Consider the following 20190-nt stretch of genomic DNA (forward strand, 5'->3'; position numbering starts at 1 on the left):
AAGGGATTGCGGCGTGACCATCCCCCCTGGGGGGTGATTTCTCGCTTTCTGTCTCTCTGTCTCTCTCTGTCTGTCTGGCGAGCGCACGCGCCCTATGGCAAAAATCTCTCAAAAAAAACCCAAAAACAGTATGCTTTCTTTCTTTTTTTTGAGAGGTTTTTGCCATAGGGCATGTGGGCTCATCAGACAGACAGAGACATAGAAAGCGAGAAATCACCCCCCAGGGGGGATGGTCACGCTGCAATCCCTTCTCCTCCATTCTCCTCTCGGGATCTTGGACATGCATGCACACGCGCCCGGCGTGAGTTCTAAGCCACCGGGTCCGGGACACGAACCACGGTCGACTATGTGGAAGTCCAGTGACATAGCCATTATGCTAGCTGCTGGTTCCCAAAAGTATCCTTTCTTTAGATTATAATAGAAACTGTCTATAAATATAGGGTATGATGTGTAACAGAAATTAATACATTACTAACAAAGAAAGGAAAATTTTGCACAAGACTCTACAGTTAGGGGAAATTATCTTTTCTTAAGAGCTAATCTTAAAAACTAGAATTTTCTGATTCTGGCCACAGGTCAGATTTTAAAATGGAGACACTGGCCATTTGAAGCTCAATTTATTTCTTATTTGGCCTGTTTTCCTATAAGTACATGGCCTTGACAGAGTTTATTAAGAGACTATCACAAGAGTGAAGACAATGGTGCTAAGCTATCACCGTAAGAAGACACTAAGTAAGTAATCCCTATACATTCTTTCAATTCAACTATGACAAATTTTGGAAATAGTTACGTGTCTGTAGTATATATAAAATAACTCTACATCTTTTGATCTTTTTATAACCAATTGTTATAAAATTTTTTAATGGTGATGGAAGATTTAAAGCAATTTAAATGTTTCTTTGTGTATTTCTCTAAAATCAAGCAGAACCTGTATAGGCTGCAAGTGCCCAAATTAACATGTATAAGACTGTTTATTCTTTCTATTGAAATAAAAATAAATTTAAAGAAAGTTCAAAAATTCTCAAACATGTATCTGAAAGAGAACTGGATACTCACAAGTCGGTCTCTGTCATTTTGCAGTGAAGACATGGCTTTTTTTAAACTCTGTACTTCAGGTGGGGTGGTGGCCAGCTGGGCCACAGATCTCTGCTTCCCTTCCTCTGACTTTCGGAACTTCTCAAGCTCATTCCACAGGTGATCTCTCTCATTCTGTAGACTGGCCATAGCCTTGGAAAAGGACTGCACTTGGTTGTAAGAATCTTCAAGCTGTGAGGACAAGTGAAGCAGTTGTTCATCTTTGGATTGCAGCTGCTGGTTAAGTTTCTCAAGGTGAGACAAGCTAATATCCTCAGTGGAGTTCACTGGAAGGGCAGCTTTAGAAAGAACATCCTTTTCGCTGTTTAAGGGACCCTGTTGTCCTCTCAGCTGTGCCAACTCCTTCAGATTGACCTCATATTTCCTTTTGAGTTCATCAAGCTCCTCATTAGCATGGTCTCTACTATCTTGCAAGGAACTCATAGACTTTCCAAAGGACTGAATTTGTGCGGTGAGATCTTTATTTTCTTTGGTGACCATAAGTAATTTCTGTTCCATCTCCACCAGATCTCTTGCTAGCTCTGCCACTCTCTCTTCTGCTGTTTCAGTTTCATTGCGCATTATGCCTGCATCATGATGAAGATGCTTTAATTCTTTCTTCAGTTTATCTTCAATTTCACCTACCTTCTTGGCTGCGTCCTTTTGAACGCGAATCAATTCCTCTTCCAGTTCCGTAATTCTCTTCTGAGATGAAGAAAGCGTAGTACATAATCTCTGTACCTCCTCTTCTTTTGCTTTCAACTGGGCATGATATACTCCTAAAGTGCCTTCTTCTTGTAAGGTGGTCACTTGTTTCTTTAGTTGAGTAATAGATACTTTCAAGCTCTCAATCTCTTTAAATAAACCTTGTCTCTCCTCTTGTAGGGCATTAGAGGACTTCTGCAGGTCTTCCTTTGCTTCCTCAGACTCCTTCAGTTTTTCTTCTAACTTAACATATTCATTTTTCAGCTCCTTATTTTGCTGAAGCTGAGCTTCGAGGAGTTGCTTTTGCTGACAGTCCTTTATTGATATCACTTGGTTCAGGTCTTCTCTATACTGGATGAGTTCTGCATCTAGCTTGGCATTCTCAGAATTGAGATCATCCATATGACTTCTCAAACCTCGAATTTCTTCCTTAAGCTTATTATTCTCAGCAGCAGCTTCCTGGATGAGTTGGTCTTTTTCCAAGATTACAGAGAGATGTCGTTCTTCCAGCTGTTGATAATCACCTACTATGCGGTCACGGTCATTCTGGAGAGAAGACATGGATTTAACAAAAGAATCCAACTGAGCCTTCTGCTGAATGTTTTCCTTTTTGATGGCTTTCAGGGTTTCCGTAAGCTGATTGGTTTTGTCAAGAGCTTTTTTGTTCTCCTCTTCTAAGACAATATTCTCCTCTTCTTCCTGGGACAACAGGTTTTCTAGTTCTTTAATTTCTTTATCATGTTGCTGCTGCATTTTGGCAACAGCTACTTGGATTGCCTCTTCCTTGCCAGAAAGCAGGTTTATAATCTTCTGCTCTTTCATGTTTATTTCTTCATGAAGTCTACTAGTCAGCTCTCTGGAGGCCTGAAGATCAGTCTCCAGTTGTTCATAACTGAACTTACAATTCTGGATATCAACCTCTTGCTGTTTTATGACCCCTTCCAAATTTTCTTTATCTTTCTTAGATTTTTCTAAAGAGTTATTTAAATCAGCTGATTGATCTCTGAGACTCTTAAGTTCTGATTCCAACTTAGTTAATTCATTCTGAGAACTGTGGTACAGGTGTCGAGTCTCTTCTAGTTTGGACAAAAGTTCTTTATTTTCCCCCTGCAAAGCATCACAGACCTTCTGTTGAAGCTGGACCTCTGTTTGGGCCTTCGATTCCCAAACTTGCTTGTCATGTTCAAGCCTGAAAAAAAGAGAGAAGGTCATTAATTATAGATTTCAAGGAAAAACTATATTATGCTGAAGGAACAAATATTAAAACATGTACTCAAAAGATCCACAAATAAATTAATAATTCTAATTGAAGGTGTTAAACTTTTGTATCTATTATTTTTTTTTTTTGAAGAGGTTTTTGCTATAGGGCGCGTGCGCTCACCAGACAGACAGAGAGACAGAAAGCGAGAAATCACCCCCCCGGGGGGATGGCCACATGGCAATCCCTTCTCCTCCATTCTCCTCTCGGGATCTTGGGCACGCACACACACGTGTCCGGCGTGAGTTTAAGCCACCAGGTCTGGGATGCGAACCACGGTCAACGACATGGGAGTCCAGCAACATAGCCATTACGCTAACTGCTGGTCCCTTCTATCTATGTTTTGGAGAGAGGATTTTGCTATAGGGCATGTGCACTCGCCAGAAAGACACAGAAAGCGAGAAATCACCCCCTGAGGGGGGAATGGCTATGCCATAGTTCCTTCTCCATTCTCTCAGGATCTTGGGCACACATGCACATGCACCTGGCGTGAGTTTAAGTCACCAGGTCCGGGACTCAAACTGCAGTTGACTACATGGGAGTCCAGCAACATAGCCATTACGCTAACTGCTGGTCCCTTCTATCTATGTTTGGGAGAGAAGATTTTGCTATAGGGCATGTGCACTCGCCAGAAAGACACAGAAAGCGAGAAATCACCCCCCAGGGGGGATGGTCACGCCGCAATCCTTTCTCCTCCATTCTCCTCTCGGGATCTTGGGCACGCACGCGCACGCACACGCACCCGGCGTGAGTTTTAAACCACCAGGTCCGGGACGTGAACCGTGGTCGACTACATGGGAGTCCAGCGACACAGCCATTATAATAACTGCTGGTTCCCAAGGTGTTAAACTTTTTAATGAAGAGATACTAGTTTTCTGTATCTTTAAGCGGGTCTACTAAATGTTCTATATTAAAGGTGTATCATACCCAAGGATTCATATATTTAAATTATAAACTCTAAAATATGTTGCTTATTTTAGTGATATAATCTTAGACACCGAAAAGTAACATTTTTTCCCTATTTTTCTCTACTGGTTCCAGATAAGCTAATATCTGGTCTCTTTAAGAAATAACCTTGGGAGACCAGCAGATGGCGTAACAGTTACATTGCTGGACTCTCATGTAGTAGAACACAGTGAGTCCCCGACTCAGTGGTTTAAAACTCATAGTGAAAGCGTGTGAGTGCATGCCCAAAATCCTGAGAGGAGAATGAAGGAGAAGGGATTGCAGCATGACCATCCTCCCTGGGGAGGGTGGGGGGCTGGGGGTGGGGTGATTTCTTGCTTTCTGTCTCCCTGTCTTTCTGGCGAGCACAAGAGCCCTATAGCAAAAATCTTTTTAAATATATATTTTATTTAACTTTATTTATTTTAATTTGATGAAGGACAAAGAGAGAGTGAGAAAGCAAGCCACCAGGTCTGGGACTTGAATTGCAGTTGGCTATGTGGGAGTCCAATACCAACTACCACACCACATGCTGGCCCTGTAAAAATCTATCTTTAAAAAACAAAAACAAACAAACAAACAAAAAACAAGAAGGAATCTTGGTATAAGAGACAGTAAGGGGACTTGTATTAGAACAAAAATATTCTAAAATTGAGGTTTGAGGAAAATAACTCTAATATGCATATGTAGCATGAACTGATGCGGACTGTGGAGAAAACAGAAGAGATCATTTGAGACACAAAAGCAACAATTTAGGAATACTGTGGTAAAAATCCAGACAAAGGTAGTAGAAATAAATATGAAAAGAAAAAAAGGGGCTCAGCCTGGTGCAGGCTGGCAGCAAACTCAACTGTAGTGCTGGACGCCACACAACTGTCCACAGGTTTGGATCCCTGAAAAGATGCCAGGAAAAGTGTGCTCATGTCCAGGACCCTGAGAAGTTGGAAGGCCAAAGAAAGGGGATCGCAGCAAGATGAGATCCTGTCAAGGGTGCTTCTCTCTGTCTCTCTCACATGCGCACACACACTACATAAATAAAATAAACTTAAGAAAGAAAAGGGAAAAAAAGAAAGGCATAAAAAAGAAAAATCTAAGAGCTCTCTATAGAAAGATGGGAAAAGACGTGGACTTTTCATGTTCATACAAGCTGTAGCAGGAAACTGTTTTGGGGAAAAAAAAGGCAAGAGAAAGTATTCTAAAGGAATTTGAACCAAATTAGTACTGTAATAGAAATAGTTTAAATACAGAGATTTTCTTTACCTCCAATTACTTCTGGAGAAGAAGAAAATAGTTATAACTCATTTACCTGGAAATATTAATCTTCAGTTCCTCCATGTGGATGGATGTTTGTCTAAGCTGATCCTTTAGAACATTGCAATTTTCCTCTTTGAGTCTAATTTCTTCTTCTTTGGTTTGAATTGCATCACTGAATTTCCTTTCCCACTTCTTGGCTTCATCTATCACTCTGTCTCGATCATCCTGGAGGGAAGACATGCTCTTAGTGAAGGCAGCAAGCTGGGCCACAGTACTGTCCAAGTTTTCCTGAAGTTGCTTAACTTCCTTGTCTTTCGTGTTCAAAGTAACCTGAACTTCCCCAAATGTCTCTTCCAAGCGGACTTTTTCTCTATGCAAAGCATCCAGTTTCTCTTGCATATTTTTCTTCTCTTTCAGGTGCTTCTCTTCTGCCTGCTCTAGTCTTCGCTCAAGATCTTCATCCTTTTGTTTCATTTGGCTTTTCACCGATTCTTTGTTCAACTGAAGTTCCTTTTTCAACTTGAGGTTGTCTGCTAGGACCCTTGCTGCTTCACTTTGAGTGTCATCTAGCACTACTTTGAAGCTAGCTAATTCTGCTTGTGCTTTTTTGCGGTCTTCAACTGCTTGAGCCAGATTTTCTTTGGTTACCTCCATATCTTTTTGGGATTCGGTCTGAACAAATTCTAGGGCCTTAACAGTTCTCTCCAGAGCACTAATTTTCTCTTGATACCTGATGCAGTCCTTCTGCAGCTGCTTTACTTCTTGTTGTTTTTCTTTTAACAGCTCCTGAAGTTCCTTTGCATGGCTTTTACTGGCAGGTTCTTTCTGAGCACCTTGCATTTTCTCCAAATATTCCTTTCGTATTTCTGATTCTACCTTGGTTTTTTCCTTGACTAACTGCTGCTTTTCTTCTTCCAATTCACTCATACACTTTCTAAGGTTCTGCATTTCGGATTCCAGTAACTCGTTTTTTATTTGGGCATCTGTAACATCCTGATAGTAATTCCCAATGCTTCCATTAAGTTCTGCTAATTGATTCATAAGCCTCTCTTCTAAATCATCTTTCTCTTCTTCTGCTGTCTCCTTTAGTTTGGTAACTCTGGAGAGTTCTTCTTGGATTTGCTGATTTAACAGATTTATCTTGGTTACTTCTTCCTGAAGCATTTTTAGCTCATCATCCTTTATTGATATTTGACTCAGTAAGGCATTTTTCTCATTTTCTAAAGTCTGGCTAAATGCCTTGTTTTGCTGTGTCTCCTCCTCCAACTCAGCAATTCTCTCTTTCAGCTGATCAATCTGCTGTAGGTGGTTATTAATGTCATCATGTGAGCTGAAATTTTCACTTATATTAGGCTTAGCACTATCCTCGGTGATAACAGGTTCTGAATATTCAGGTCTTGTGTTCATACCCCAAGAGTCTTGTTCTTTAACCTCACCTGGCACCAACTGTGTGGCCTTTTCAGTGGTATCCATTTGGTTATCATGTTTCTCAGTGGCCTCTAGGGAAGCTTGTTCAGATACATTATTTTCTATCTGCAGTTTTAAATCTTGAACCTCTTTACTTAGTAAATCTTTCTCAGCCATTAAAGCCTCAAACTTATTAGAAAGGGTTTGATACTCCACTCTGACCCTTTCTAGTTCCTCCTTCATGTTGGAATTGGAAGAAACAAGGGCTTCCATACATTCGTTGGCTGTACTTCCTGCAGGGTGTACTTCTGCTCTGAGCCGGTCATTCTCTTCTTCCAGCTCTAGAATTTTCTGCTGTTTAGATTTAGCAAACTTGCGCATCTTTTCTTTCATTTCCTCCATTTCTTGTTCAGTTTCCTGCAACTGCTTTTCTGCCTCTTTCTTGTTTGCTTCTGTGCTTCTTAACTTGCCATATAACTCTTGCTTCTCTTGCCTCACGGTTTCCACCACATGCTGAATCCGTTCTGCTTCATTACTAACATTCTCATAGGACTGCAGAAGAATTTCATACTCTTTCTGTAGCTCCTTGTGTTTCTCTTGCCACTCAGTGCTTTCTGCATTCTTAGAACATTTCAAAGACTCGATTTCCTTCACTAACTTTTCTTTGTCTTCAGTAAGACCCTCTAGAGCTAATTTTAGACTTTCACAAGAGCCATTAAGACTTTGATTTTCCAGGAGAGACCTATCCATTTCTGTAATGAGTTTGTCTCTTTCTTCTTGAAGAAGAGATAACTTTCCTAAGAATATATCTTTCTCTTTATTTTGAGCAGCAACTTGGCTTTCCATATCGGCCAGAGATTTGGTGAGGTGCTCAATGGTATTTCTGGTCAAAGATAACTCCTCTTGGAGACTTTTGTTTTCTTTCAGTGCTTCTTTTCGGGAAATAAGGGCTGCCTGCAGTTTCCTCTGTATGTGCTGCTTTGCTTTACTTTCTTCATTCTCTTCTGCTTTTTGCTTCATTTCACAAGATTCCACCTGTAACTGCTTTATCCTCTCATTATGCTCTTTGGCTTGCATTTCCAGTTGTGTATGCAGAGCCTTAATTAAATCCTCTTGTTCTACTACCTCTGTTTGTATTTTATTAAGGGTGTCTTCTTTCTCAGTAAGCTGTCCAGAAAGGTAACTAATTTCTTCTTCCTTTTCACTTATAAGTTTTTGCAGTTCATCTAGTTCAGGCTGTAGTTTTCTTAGATGTTCTAAGCCAGCAATTTCAAATTGACTGCTTTCCAACTTCTGCTTCAGGCTGTCTGCATAAGCATCAGCTTCAAGGGACGCTGTCTTCAGACTCTGTATTTCTAACTCTTGCTTATTAATCTGTTCTTGCAACTGAATTACCTCTTCTAATTTTTTAGTAAGCTCATCTGTTGTAGAATTAACTTTCAATTCGAGCTCCTCTTTCTCAGCTTCCATTTCTTTTATCTGGGTCTTAAGCTGGGCAATAAAAGTATTGCCCTGCAAAGTATCTGCAGATGTAGGATGTGAGAGCAAGTCTGGACACAAATCAGACTCTAAAATAGGTTGCATGGGACACTGTTCTGTGGTTTTGAATAAAGATTCTTCTAAACCTTGAATGGGAAAGCCTGGTTCATGCTGATCAGAGCCTGGGGGTTTTCTGTCTATGGAGTCTCTTACTTGAATCTGGAGCTGCCTTAGCTGGGCTCCAATGTTCTCATTTTCCTTGCTCTGCTCACTAAACTGCTCTTGCAGGTGGTTATAGTCATCTTTCTGTTGCCTTAGCTCCTCTCTAAGATGTCTTTCTTTCTCCTGTGCCTTTTTTAGAATTGCTTTGCGGGAGGTTATGACTTCCTGTAGCTTCTTTTGAAGTTGTTCCTTTTCTTTCTCAAGGTCCACTATCTTTTCTTCCAGTTCCGGTTTCCAGTGTTCTCCACTACCTGCATCAGGTGGACTGATCACCACTGTTTCTTTTGCAAGTGCTGTTGAGTCTCCATCACCTGCATCCTTGTTATCTGTGGTTAACTTCTGGATAATTGCTTGGTTTTCAGTTATTTCTGCTTGGAGCATATCTATTTGGTTTGTCTTGTCTTGCAAGTTCTGATTCATCTGTTTGACCATAGCCTGTAATTGTTCTTCAACTACCATTTTTTCTTCCAAATCCTTCCTTATATTTTCTAGTTCTACTTCTTTCTCAGATATTGTCTGTTTCAAAGACATTTCTATTTCTTGGCATTTCAAAGCCACACATTTTTCTGAGTCTTCTTTGTTCTCTTTATCTCCCTCCATGTCTTTCCCCTCACTCTCAGTGAGTGGAATCTCTTTCCTTGATTCATCTCTCACTTTCGCTAATTCCTCTTCTAATCTACTGACTCTTTGTAGAAGTTCCTTTCTGTTAATAAGAGCTGCCTGGAGCTTTCTCTTTCTCTGCTCACTTTCTTTCTTCAGAAGGTCTAATTCATGCTGAAGTTCTTCTTTACTTATTAGCCCTGCTGGGCTCAACTCATCATAATTATGTTTAAGGCCAGAAACAACTTCATTATCTTCTTCCACATGTTCTTTTTTTGCTTCTTCAGCTCTGGATAATAAATTCAGTTGTTCTTTAAGAGTCTTAATTTCAACTCCAAGAGAAAACTTCTCTTCATTAAGCTGAACCATTTTTTCAGTCATACTAAAGCTGATTTCTGTCACTTGCTGATCCTTCTCCTCAATGGTTTGTTGAAGGGTTTCTACATCTCTCTTTTTCTCTAGTAAGAGTTGATCCATTTTTGCTATTTCAAGTTCCTTCTGTGAAAGAGTCTGTGAAAGTTCTTCCATCCTATTTGAGATATCCTTCACTCGTTCTGCCCCCTCAAGAACTTCATTCTCTTTCTTTTGCAGCTGGCTCTGCAGACTTTTTATCAGTGAATTCTGCTCAGAAGACTGATGCTGCACAACATCCAGTTCATTCTGTAAAGCCTCGATTTTCACATCTTTAGATTTGGCTTCTATGCTGAGACTATGGATTTGTTCGGTCAGCAGATTTTGATGAGCAGTTTGGCTTTCATAGTCAGATCGTCTTTGCCTTTCTACTTCTGCAAGGTTTGTTTCCAGTTGTCCTACTTGTGTTCTCAGTTCTGTTATGAGACTAAGTTCCTTCACCTGAGAAAGAAGCTGATCTCTTTCTTCAGACAAAGCGGTGAGTGCACCGTTGGTGTTTTCAGCATTTTTCTTAAACTCTTCAATCAATTGGGTTAAGCTGCTAATTTCCTTACTTTTTGCATCTAAATTTTTCTCATAGTTTTCTTCTGCTTTACAAAAGTTCATCTCAAGCTCCAAAATTTGACTTTTTAACTTTTCCAATTCATCCTGGGGACACTGACCAGTATCTGATATGGATATCAGGGGTTTGTCAACATCCTCCTCCTTTGGTGATTTCAATTCTATTCCAGTGTCATTTAAAGATATTTCCTCAGATGTTCTGTTTTGTTGTTCAGTGCTTGCCTGTTCTTTTTCAACTGCTGGAAGACTGCTCTCTTCATTTGGCATTAGGGGAAAATCCTGTTCTGTGTTGTCAAGAGATACTTTCATTCTAACTGGAGGTATTCCCACACTTTCTGTCTCGTCAAGAACCTCATGGTCCCCCTCAGTCCTTTTGCCCTGAAGTTGCAATTTAAGAAATGCAATTTCCTCCTGGGCTTCTTTCATTTCCAGCAATAAAACTGATAATTCTTTATGTTTCTGAGAAATCGTGTTCTCTAGAACATCTTGTCCATTTTCCTCAGAAGAGTTACTCTTGTTGAGCCCGGTAACATCAACCATGCTGATCTATTTTTAAAAAGAAAGAAAGGAAAATCCTTAATCAAATGTTTCATAATATTAAAAAGAGCCTAGCTAAAAGCCAATATTTCATGCATTTTCTAAAATCTAATACTTTTGAGTCCAAATCTCCTTTGCACATAAAACTGCTAAATTCTTTTACGATCTGTTTGTATCTCTCAATCTGGACCTCTGAGGACACTCTGTCAATCCTACACTGAGGCCAAATCCTGTCCTAGTCATAAGACTTAAAGAAAACTTGAAATTCACTTTCTAATTATTCCATACATAGGAAACAGTTTCTTCAGATTTAAACTCTTAGTTGTGTCTACTAAGAACTGCTTAAAAATAAAAAAGAAAGCAGGGAAATGAGTTAATCCTTGTTTCATCTCATAAGAGGAAGATATAGAATTCTTTTTCCTAAACTACCCTTTGAAATAAGAAGATCACAATATTAGATAAAATAGCACTAACAGACAAGCAGATTATCAATCAAATTATTATTCAGATAAATTACCAGGAGCAAATAATCAAAAAGGAGCTTAGCTGATGCTTGGGCATAAAATGATGGACCTGTTTGAACCAAAATATGAACTGAGTTATTACAAAGATTCCTGCGTTGCTCAATCCATACAAATTATTTCTGTAATTGTTCTTTTGGGAAACAAAATCATTGAATCACACGGTAAATTTAATTAGCATTTTATTAAATGAATATGGGGCTAGGATATAAAATCAAATCTCTACTGTTGCCAATAACACCTTTATCCTCCCAGAAAAAAATTACACTTTGATGACAAGAAAACAAAGAAGATTGTCAAATACTAAAGTGACCAAGAGTACAAGCTTTATAGCCCATCTATCTGGATTTGTATCTTAGCTCCACCCTTGTTAGCAAAAGCTGGCACATAGTAGATATTCAATGAATATTAGCTATTATCCTAGTATCATTTTCACTAAGAAAATTATTTGATTATTCATTTTATTACAAGTTATTTCACCATTTTTCATAAGCATTATATTATTTATTTAAAATTCTTTGCTCCTTCCCTCACTTTATGTTATATTCAAATTTCTAGACACTGAAACCAGACACAGGAGTTAACACAGGGAAAAAGTTCCTTTATAATTTCATGTCACTGTCCTACTTATCTATCCCTATGTATATTGGATCATTGGAAAAGTCATGACTATTTTTCTATGTTTTTCTATACAAAAATGTGTCAGGACTGTTCTGACAACCCAGTATTAAAGCACTGAGATGAGGGGACTTCAAGTACTTTGGAAAAGTGGAATTAAATGATATTTAATTAAACATTCAGTTATATTAAAATTATATTTAATTATATTTAATTAAATTAAAACATTAATAATTACATCAGCAATATTAATAATGAAATAGATTATGTTAATCATATTAAAATATTATTAATTTAGTTTATAAATAATACATATTAATTTGTTTTATAAATAATATATTAAAATACATATAACAATGCCTTTTTCATGAGTTTTTTGAAGTCCCTGTCATACAGCTGAAGCATCATTTCTGCCAGAAAACTTTCATGTGACTCATTTGTTCTCTCTCTCTCTTTTTTTTAAGTTTTTTTTTGCCATAGGGTCCATGCGCTTGCCAGAGACAGTGAGAGGGGAAAGTGAGAAATCACCCCTATTTTCCCAGGGGGATGGCCACACCACAATCTCTTCTCCATTCTCCTCCTGGGATTTGGGGCATGCACACATACGTGCCCAGTATGATTTTCAAACCACCAGGATTCGAACCACAATCGACCATGTGGGAGTCCATCACCTTAACTACCATACCACCTGCTAGCCCCACTCTAAGTATTCTTATTTTCCCTTTTCTAACTACAATAGCTTTCAAGTCATTCTCTCACTTTCTTTCTCCCCTGCTCATGCCCTCTCCTGCTCCCTAGCATACCTACACGGAGTTCCATTAGCTTTTTGGCTTGATTAAAGAATCAATGTCATCCCATCCCAAGAGGGTGAAGAACTTCATTCTTTCTTACAGGTCTCATCATTCTTTCTTCTAACAACAGTTCTTCCCCTTCTGGCTGAGCTTATCAGTCACCCTTTCACTTATAATTTCTGTGTGGGATTTTTGTTTTGTTTTGTTTTCCTTTCTTTTTCATTGTTCGCTCTTTATTTGCTCTCTCTTCTAGTTATATTCTTTTTCTTACCAACCCTCATCTTTATTTATCTATTCTTTTTCAAGCTATGTGACCTTGTTTTTACTATTCATTATTGCTAAGCATCTTAAGCACCCCATAAGCAAAACAAGCTTCATTTTTACTATTGACTCACAATCCGTCATAACCACATAATCCTACGATTTTCAAAATTTAGTCTCCTTTGTCAAGTCAGTGAACAGAGCATCAGTAGCCCTATAAAGAAGTGTTAGTTATAACTGTGATGGTTAATTTTATATGTCATTTGATTAGGTCATGGTACTCAGATATTTGGTCATATATTATTCTAGATGTTACTGTGAAAGTATGTTTTTAGATGGCATTAACATTTAACTTTGAGTAAAAGAGATTAATCTCTCTAAAATGAGTGGACTTCATCTAATCAGTTGAAAGCCTTCACAGAAAAACTGATTTCCATCCAAAGAAGGAATTCTATAAGAATTCTGCCTTTGGACCCAAACTGACACTCACTGGGTCTCCAGTCCATAGGCCTAGACTGCTGATTTTGGACTTTCCAGTCAATGACATGAGCCCACTCTTTGTATACACACATCCTACTGGTTCTGTTTCTCTGAAGAACCCTGGCTGACAGAGTTAAGTGAGGAGATACTTCTGATAAGAAACTACATTATTCCTCAAGGCCGTTTATGACTCTATTACTGTCTTACTAATTAGAACAACACAGCTAATTAAGTATAACGTAGCTAACAATAATCTTAAGTCGACAAGGTATATTAAACAACAATAAATTTCTTACTATAATTTTTAGGACATAAAAAAGCACCATTCTCCAAAGAAACCATTTTTATATAATCTGAAGTAACTCTGCACCTCTTTGGCAGGCAGAAAGGGATTTTACCTATTCTCTCCTTTGTTAAACTTTTCTGAGAAAGAAAAAGAGGTTGAGATAAATAATAACCCAGTATAAAAAATAGGTTATCAAGTCTCAAATAAGTGGCTATTTCTGTTGCTTTAGGACAAAGAATTTCAAATATTCAGAAACAACATAAAGTAAAGAAGAAATAATAACAATTAGGAGTCTCTTAAATAGATCTCACTCTATAGGTAATATATCTCTGTCAACACTAGAAATCTGCATATACTTAAACTGGAAGCTCTTGTATCTCAGTCTAGTTAATGTTCTGGTTTTATAAAAAATACATAACTTACCTCATATACTTCTCTATCTGCTTCCCCAGTTCTATTCTGAGCCTCAAGGAGAGCAATCTGAGAAGACAGTTTTTCTGAAAAAATCACAAAGTAAGTGTCTTTAGAAGATGAATATGGAATGTTCAAAAAAAAAAAAAAGAGAGACATGACTACCATGTAGGATTATTTGAGATGCATAAAATAATCAAGAAGAAAGAAAGAAAATAGTTTGGGAAAGATAAAAAGGTTCTGTTTTATTAAAATAAAGAAGTGACAAGAGACTATGAGACGATGAGTTGTAAGCTGGAATGGTACTAGGTGATGACAACGAACCTGAGTGAAGTAAACTGCACAGTGGATGACCTGAATGGAGAAGGATGCCAGGGTGAATTTCCTTTAATTGCCTTATAACAGGACCAACAGGTAGTGTAGTGGTTAATGGGCTGGATTCCCACATGCTTGACTATGGTTTGAGTCTTGGACCTGGAATCTTGAAATCACACTGGGCACATGTGCGTGCATGCCAATATCCCAGGAGCAAAATGGAGAAGGTATGGCAGTGTGGCCAACCCCCCCAGGGGGGTTGCTTTCTCACTTCCCCTCTCTCTGTCTCTTTCTCTCTCCCTAGTTAGTAAACACACTCTATGACAAAAACCTTAAAAAAAAGTATTTATAACACTACTATGTTCATAATATATATTTTGCATTAATATAACAAAATGTCTTCAATGTTCTTTCATATATATTCATAAAGACATCACATTTTACACTAAAAGGGAGCTATCAATGACATATGAAGAATATAGATATGACCTAAGGAGTAGTGTAGAGACAGCTAGGATCAGAATCTAGGTCTTCTGAGGTTTACCCACATGTTATATTATAATGCATCTATCTACAAAGGGACTAATACCTCAGAGGTAAAAACATTGAGCATTGATATTAATATCCCCAAAGGAGCTTATATTCTTCCTGAGAAGCTAAGATAGATACACTAAAAAAAAGTTTGTTTGGGATCAGCAGTTTAGCATAATGGCTATGTCGCTGGGCCCCCATATAGTCGACCACGGTTCAAATTCTGGACCTGGTGGCTTAAACTCACGCCAGGCACGTGTGCATGCATGCCCAAGATCCCAAGAGGAGAATGGAGGAGAAGGAATTGCAGCATAGCCATCCCCCCCAGGGAGGGGATTTCTCACTTTCTGTCTCTCTGTCTCTGTCTTTCTGGTGAGCACACGCGCCCTGTAGCAAAAACCTCTCCAAAAAAAAAAGAGAAAAAAACCCATATTTTTTAAACAACATCTAAATGTGCAGAAACCTTTGAATCTACAATCTCAGCTTCTTGTGGTGCCCATTTTTGATCGCTCCACTAGGAAAATAACTTTCTTTCTGTCTTGCAAATATATCAAATTTATTCATACCTCAAGGCATTTATACTGTTTTCTTCTCTGCTTGGAATGCTTTTTGTTTAGCCTCTTTGCATGGCTGACCCCTTTCCATTATTAAGGTTTCAAGTTTTCAGAGAGACCTACCCTGTCCACTCTAATACAGCGTTCCTCTTCCCTCAGGCACACTTACAATATCCTGTTTTATTTTAATCCTAATACTGACAACTCTCTGAAATTTTTTTATTTGTATAAATGTTCATATCCTGACTTCCTCTGTAATATGTTCACAGCTGATTCACTGTATTTATAAGACTGTCTGGCACAAAATGAATGGCACCATCAATATTTGCTATATGAATGAAGAAAGGAATATCCATAAGATGAATTCATTCAGGACAGTATTACTGATATGCCTGGATACTTCACAAGATTACTTGAGGAAGGGACAGAATGGTAGGAATGGCACTGCAAAAGGGAGTTAGGAGATCATGACATAAAGCAAAGGTAACATGAAACCAGATCAAAAAAAAAAAAAAGGAAAGCCTTAAGGCTAGTGATCCTTGTAGGAAAGAAAAGAGGAGAATGTAACTCATATAATATACAAAGCCACATGAATGGGACAGGACTGTTTGCAAAACAAGCATCATGGCTGAGGTCTCAAAGGGTGCTTTGAGAGGCTTAAACAATAAGCTAAATTTATGGTATTCTTTATTAGTGACAGTGGTGATAGTCTATAAAGATGCATAATCCCTAGTTTATAGATAAACAGAAAACTGTAAAATTAGAAGTCAGTTAGAAATACTGACTTTAGAGTTTAATAGCTGATATAAACTTCTCAGTCCTAGAAGATAAAGAGTAGTAATCTGCTAATCCAGGATTAGATCAGTAAAGCATAATTAAATATATGCTACTAAATCCATAAGGTCATTGGGAAGTAGATAAGCAGAACAACATACGTCTTCATTCTTACTAACTAGACATATTGTCTAATAAAATAAAATACTGAGCTCATTTCAATCCAACAAAACTCTCTTCAGCAGCCACAATTTGTTGGGTACGATACTAGTTTTGGGCAAAGCCAGGATGAAAGAAAAATGACTTCTGCCCTTGAAGAGCTTATACTTTATCTTCAAAGAGCTTATAACATAGTAAAAACAGACAAACAAAAACATATGAACAGATTTTTCCTTTTTTAAAGAGAGAGATTTTTGCGATAGGACACATACATTCTCAGGAGAGACACAGAGATAGAAAGCAAGAAATCCTTCCCCCAGGGGGATGGCCACACCACAATCCCTTCTCCATTTTCCCCTTGGGATCTTGGGCACTCACACAAGTGCCCGGCAAGAGTTTCAAGTCACAGGGTTTGCAACTCAAACCACAATCAACCATGTGAGAGTCCAGCAATGTAACCATTCCACTATCTGCTGGACCCAATGGATCAGTTTAAATACAACTGAAAGGTATGCAAGGATGTTATGGAAGCACAAAAATACAATTAGCCAAACATTTGGAGGTGGGGCAAAATTTTAAAAAAAGGTAATTCCCTAATCAAGGCCTGAAAGGTGAGTAAAAATCAGACAGGTTAAAATAAAGGGGTTGATTCTAAGAAGAGTACAGCGTGAGTAAAAATCAAAATGGTTTTGACCTTTGAACCTTTACTTATGCTGATCTCTGTTATCTCATTCTGTAAATCTATTACCGGGAATGCCCTTCCTTTCAAATATATTATCTTCTTAAGGGCTCATTCAAGCCACACTTCTAGAGGATATCTTGACCATTCTAAAATGAATAAGAAACATACGGAAATCTTGCAGTATTTACAGCCACACTGCACAATGCTAGACACAGATAAATGCTGATACTGTGCTCCTGTTGTTTAAGATAAATCAATCTTACCTTTGATAACTGCCAGTTCTGCTATTTAAGATCTTTATTATCACAGACTCTGAGAATCTATATGTTGTACATGTAGAGTGGTAAAAGTACAGATATTTATGGGATTAGAAGACAGAAAATTATGGTTCTCATTTATACTTACCATTCTGAGCTTTCAGCTCCTCCAGCTCTACAGAACTAAGAAGCAACGCTCCCTTCTCATTCTCTAGCTCCATCACTCTCTTCTGTAAAGAGGCAATACTCTCCTCAGTGACTGCCTACATTGCAGAAAGACATTAATGATTATCCAGTGAAAAATTCTCACACCAATGCCCGGATAGCCTCAAGCACTTTTTGTCTTCTCAGAGTTCTCCAGCTGTAAAAATACTTTAAAAATAGCATCTACTTATCTGCCTAGGTAATCCTGGAAGAAATGCATTTTACCTGAAGATAGAAACAGAAATAAAATATTTCACATAAACTTCAAACCTGCTGACTTTTGAGTTTAAGACTAAAGCCTGGATTACAAAGATAGAAATCTTAAATCCACTGAATAAGAAAGAACATTTTCAGGTTCACAGATAACATCATAAGATTAGATTAATACCACCAGGTAACAAGGTCCCTCTCCTGAAGGAGAATGAATATGAAGAGAAGCTGCTCTAAGATGAATAGAGGTAAACGTATTGCATATCTCTTAAGAAAGGAAAAAGAGCTGCAATTGTTTTTTGTCATCATTTCCAAGTATAATAAAAATTCTCTTGTACTTAATTTATGCATCTAGAATGTTTGGTTTTCCTAATGATAGCTATCTACCTAATTATGCTATATCTTTAGTTTTATCTATTCTTATATATCTTTCTTGTCCAAGGGGATTACACTACAATTTTTTATAAAACTGTGGAATTTTTAAGCCAAGACATTCTTTATAGCATACTTCAACTCAAACTTCCATTTCAGGTTTAAAGAAATAGCAAGGGATAAGTTTAGGGTTTTTATGGCTCTTATCCTGAGGCAAGTTCCCAATGTACATTATACAGGGCAAGTCAAATTCCAATAGAATAGCTGTAGATATTTTTGGCTTGATAAATAAGAATGAATACAACTCCCAGAATATGAGGAGGGAAATTGGACTAAAGAGAAAAGAAGAAGTTTTACATTTTGTGTATAAACTTAGCCCAAATCCCTGGCTGAACAATGAGCTATGTAGTTGTGGGGCTGACTTGAAGCAGTCCATTTAAGGCAAAAATAACTGAATTGTGTTTTGTATGGTTCTCTACCAGAGTTTGCAGATTTGAGGCCAAGTTATTGGCTGTACTGAACTCTTTAGAATCTTAGAAGCAACAGAATACAATCTTGAGAACAAAACATTCACAACATCCAGGATTCGCTCCAACATCACTCATCACATAAAGAAATAGGAAAATGTGACCTATTCTCAACCAAAAAACACAGTTAACAGAAAAAAAAAAAAAAAAACACAAAATGATACACATTTCAGAACTAGCAAATAAGGATTTTAAAGTGATCATAGCTATGCTTAGGACATAAATGAATGAAAATATAGGATATCTTGGTACCTTAGTACAAAGAAACTATAATATAATGAACTAGTTTGAAATCCTAGAACTAAAAACCACAATATGTAAAATGAAAAATTCAATGGTTTGGCTTAACAGAGATGAGAGAAAGTCTTGTCAACAGAAATGATCCAGTCTGGGCTCAGTTGTAGTGGCACAGACAACAGGGTACTACTCTGTAATTCTGGAGACATATGGAAGACAAGGGCTTAGAAACTGGGCTGAACTGAGCACACCAGGTATGCTTGCACCTATGATCCTGGCTGGCTATTAGGCTGGGGGAGTATTTCAGCATGATGAGACCATGTTGAGGTTGCCTGTTTCTCTCTCTCTCATGGAATAAAATAAAATAAACTTTAAAATAAAAAGAAATTATTCAGTCTGAAGACTGAAGATGATGAAAGATTGAAGGAGAAAAAGAACACAACTGATAAGGTGTGGGACAATATTAGAAGATTCAATACACTTGTAACTGAAGTACCAAAAGAAAGGATAGAGAATGGGCAGAAATCTATTTTAAGAAATTGCCAAAGTTCTCTTACACATAAGGTTATACATGTAAAACACTGAACAAAAGCAAGTAAGAAAATAACAAAGAAAACTACCACTAATTCCCTTTTGTTCTGATATTCATGCTGAATAAGCAGTCTTCTGGTGATTATAATCCACCTTTCCACAGAAATTTTTGTAGAAAGAAGAGAGAATATAGTAGCCAATTAGTAGCCAATTGACAATTAAATGTTTTACTGTTAATTTCTGGGAACAATATGATTTCTATAATAAATGCCTGAGTTTGGTTAGACTGACTTGTGTACCCTAAGCCTAATCAAATATCAAACTACCAAGACCCAAATTGGCTTTTGAACTGGGAAAATTTATTATAAAAGCAAGTATTCAATCTCCAATACAGATTTTTAACCCTTAGAATCTGAAAGGTTCCTGAGATCATGGTGCTATTTTCTCATTATTCACTGTTGAAACACTTTATTAATACCATTCGTGAATCCAACAGAATTATGTCCCCCCCAAAAAGCATTTTATCAGTCAGAAAAGACTGAAGTTTTCTATTGCTTTCTGGAATAAATTCCCATAGTATCCCCAAGCATAGATACAGCAAAGACAAATGTATTCAGAAGAAATTTGCATCTAATTACCTGTGAGCCCTCATTATAAGCATCTGGGAAAGAAGTCTGAGAAGCTGTTTCATGTTTTTGCAAGGCTGGTTTATTTAGAAATTGCTTCATTTCTTCCAATTTCTGTTGAAGTTGATCTAAGGAAAAGAAAACAAATAACAGAGATCTCTGCTTCAAGTCTGAAACTTTGTTTCTTCTAAGAATATGCCATACACTGTTAACTAGTTATCTTTTTTTTTCTTTTCTTTACATTTATTTTTTTACATTAATTCACTATACATCATTACAGCATACAAAATGAATTTTCCATCCAGAATACACTGTATATTGGCTCAATCAAGCACATCAACATACATGTTATCAACAAATAATTTTCCATTTCTTATGTCTTGTATATTT

The 20190-nt window shown here is 37.6% G+C and overlaps 1 protein-coding gene across 7 annotated transcripts in view; it reads right to left on the bottom strand.

Annotated features, from left to right (window-relative positions):
• Positions 1-20190, bottom strand: part of GOLGB1 (golgin B1) — an 81282-nt gene that overhangs the window by 22303 nt on the left and 38789 nt on the right. For all 7 annotated transcript variants that reach the window (XM_014593330.2, XM_014593329.2, XM_006162627.3 and 4 more), the window contains 5 exons: positions 19813-19928; positions 17242-17356; positions 13834-13907; positions 5289-10462; positions 1057-2968 (listed from right to left, as the gene is read on the bottom strand). In XM_014593330.2, coding sequence (XP_014448816.1) covers positions 1057-2968; positions 5289-10462; positions 13834-13907; positions 17242-17356; positions 19813-19928 — 7391 coding nt within the window. The remainder of the gene's footprint in view (positions 1-1056; positions 2969-5288; positions 10463-13833; positions 13908-17241; positions 17357-19812; positions 19929-20190) is intronic.

The sequence above is a fragment of the Tupaia chinensis genome, unplaced genomic scaffold (assembly GCF_000334495.1).
Source record: "Tupaia chinensis unplaced genomic scaffold, TupChi_1.0 Scaffold140355_1, whole genome shotgun sequence".
Lineage (NCBI taxonomy): Eukaryota > Metazoa > Chordata > Mammalia > Scandentia > Tupaiidae > Tupaia > Tupaia belangeri.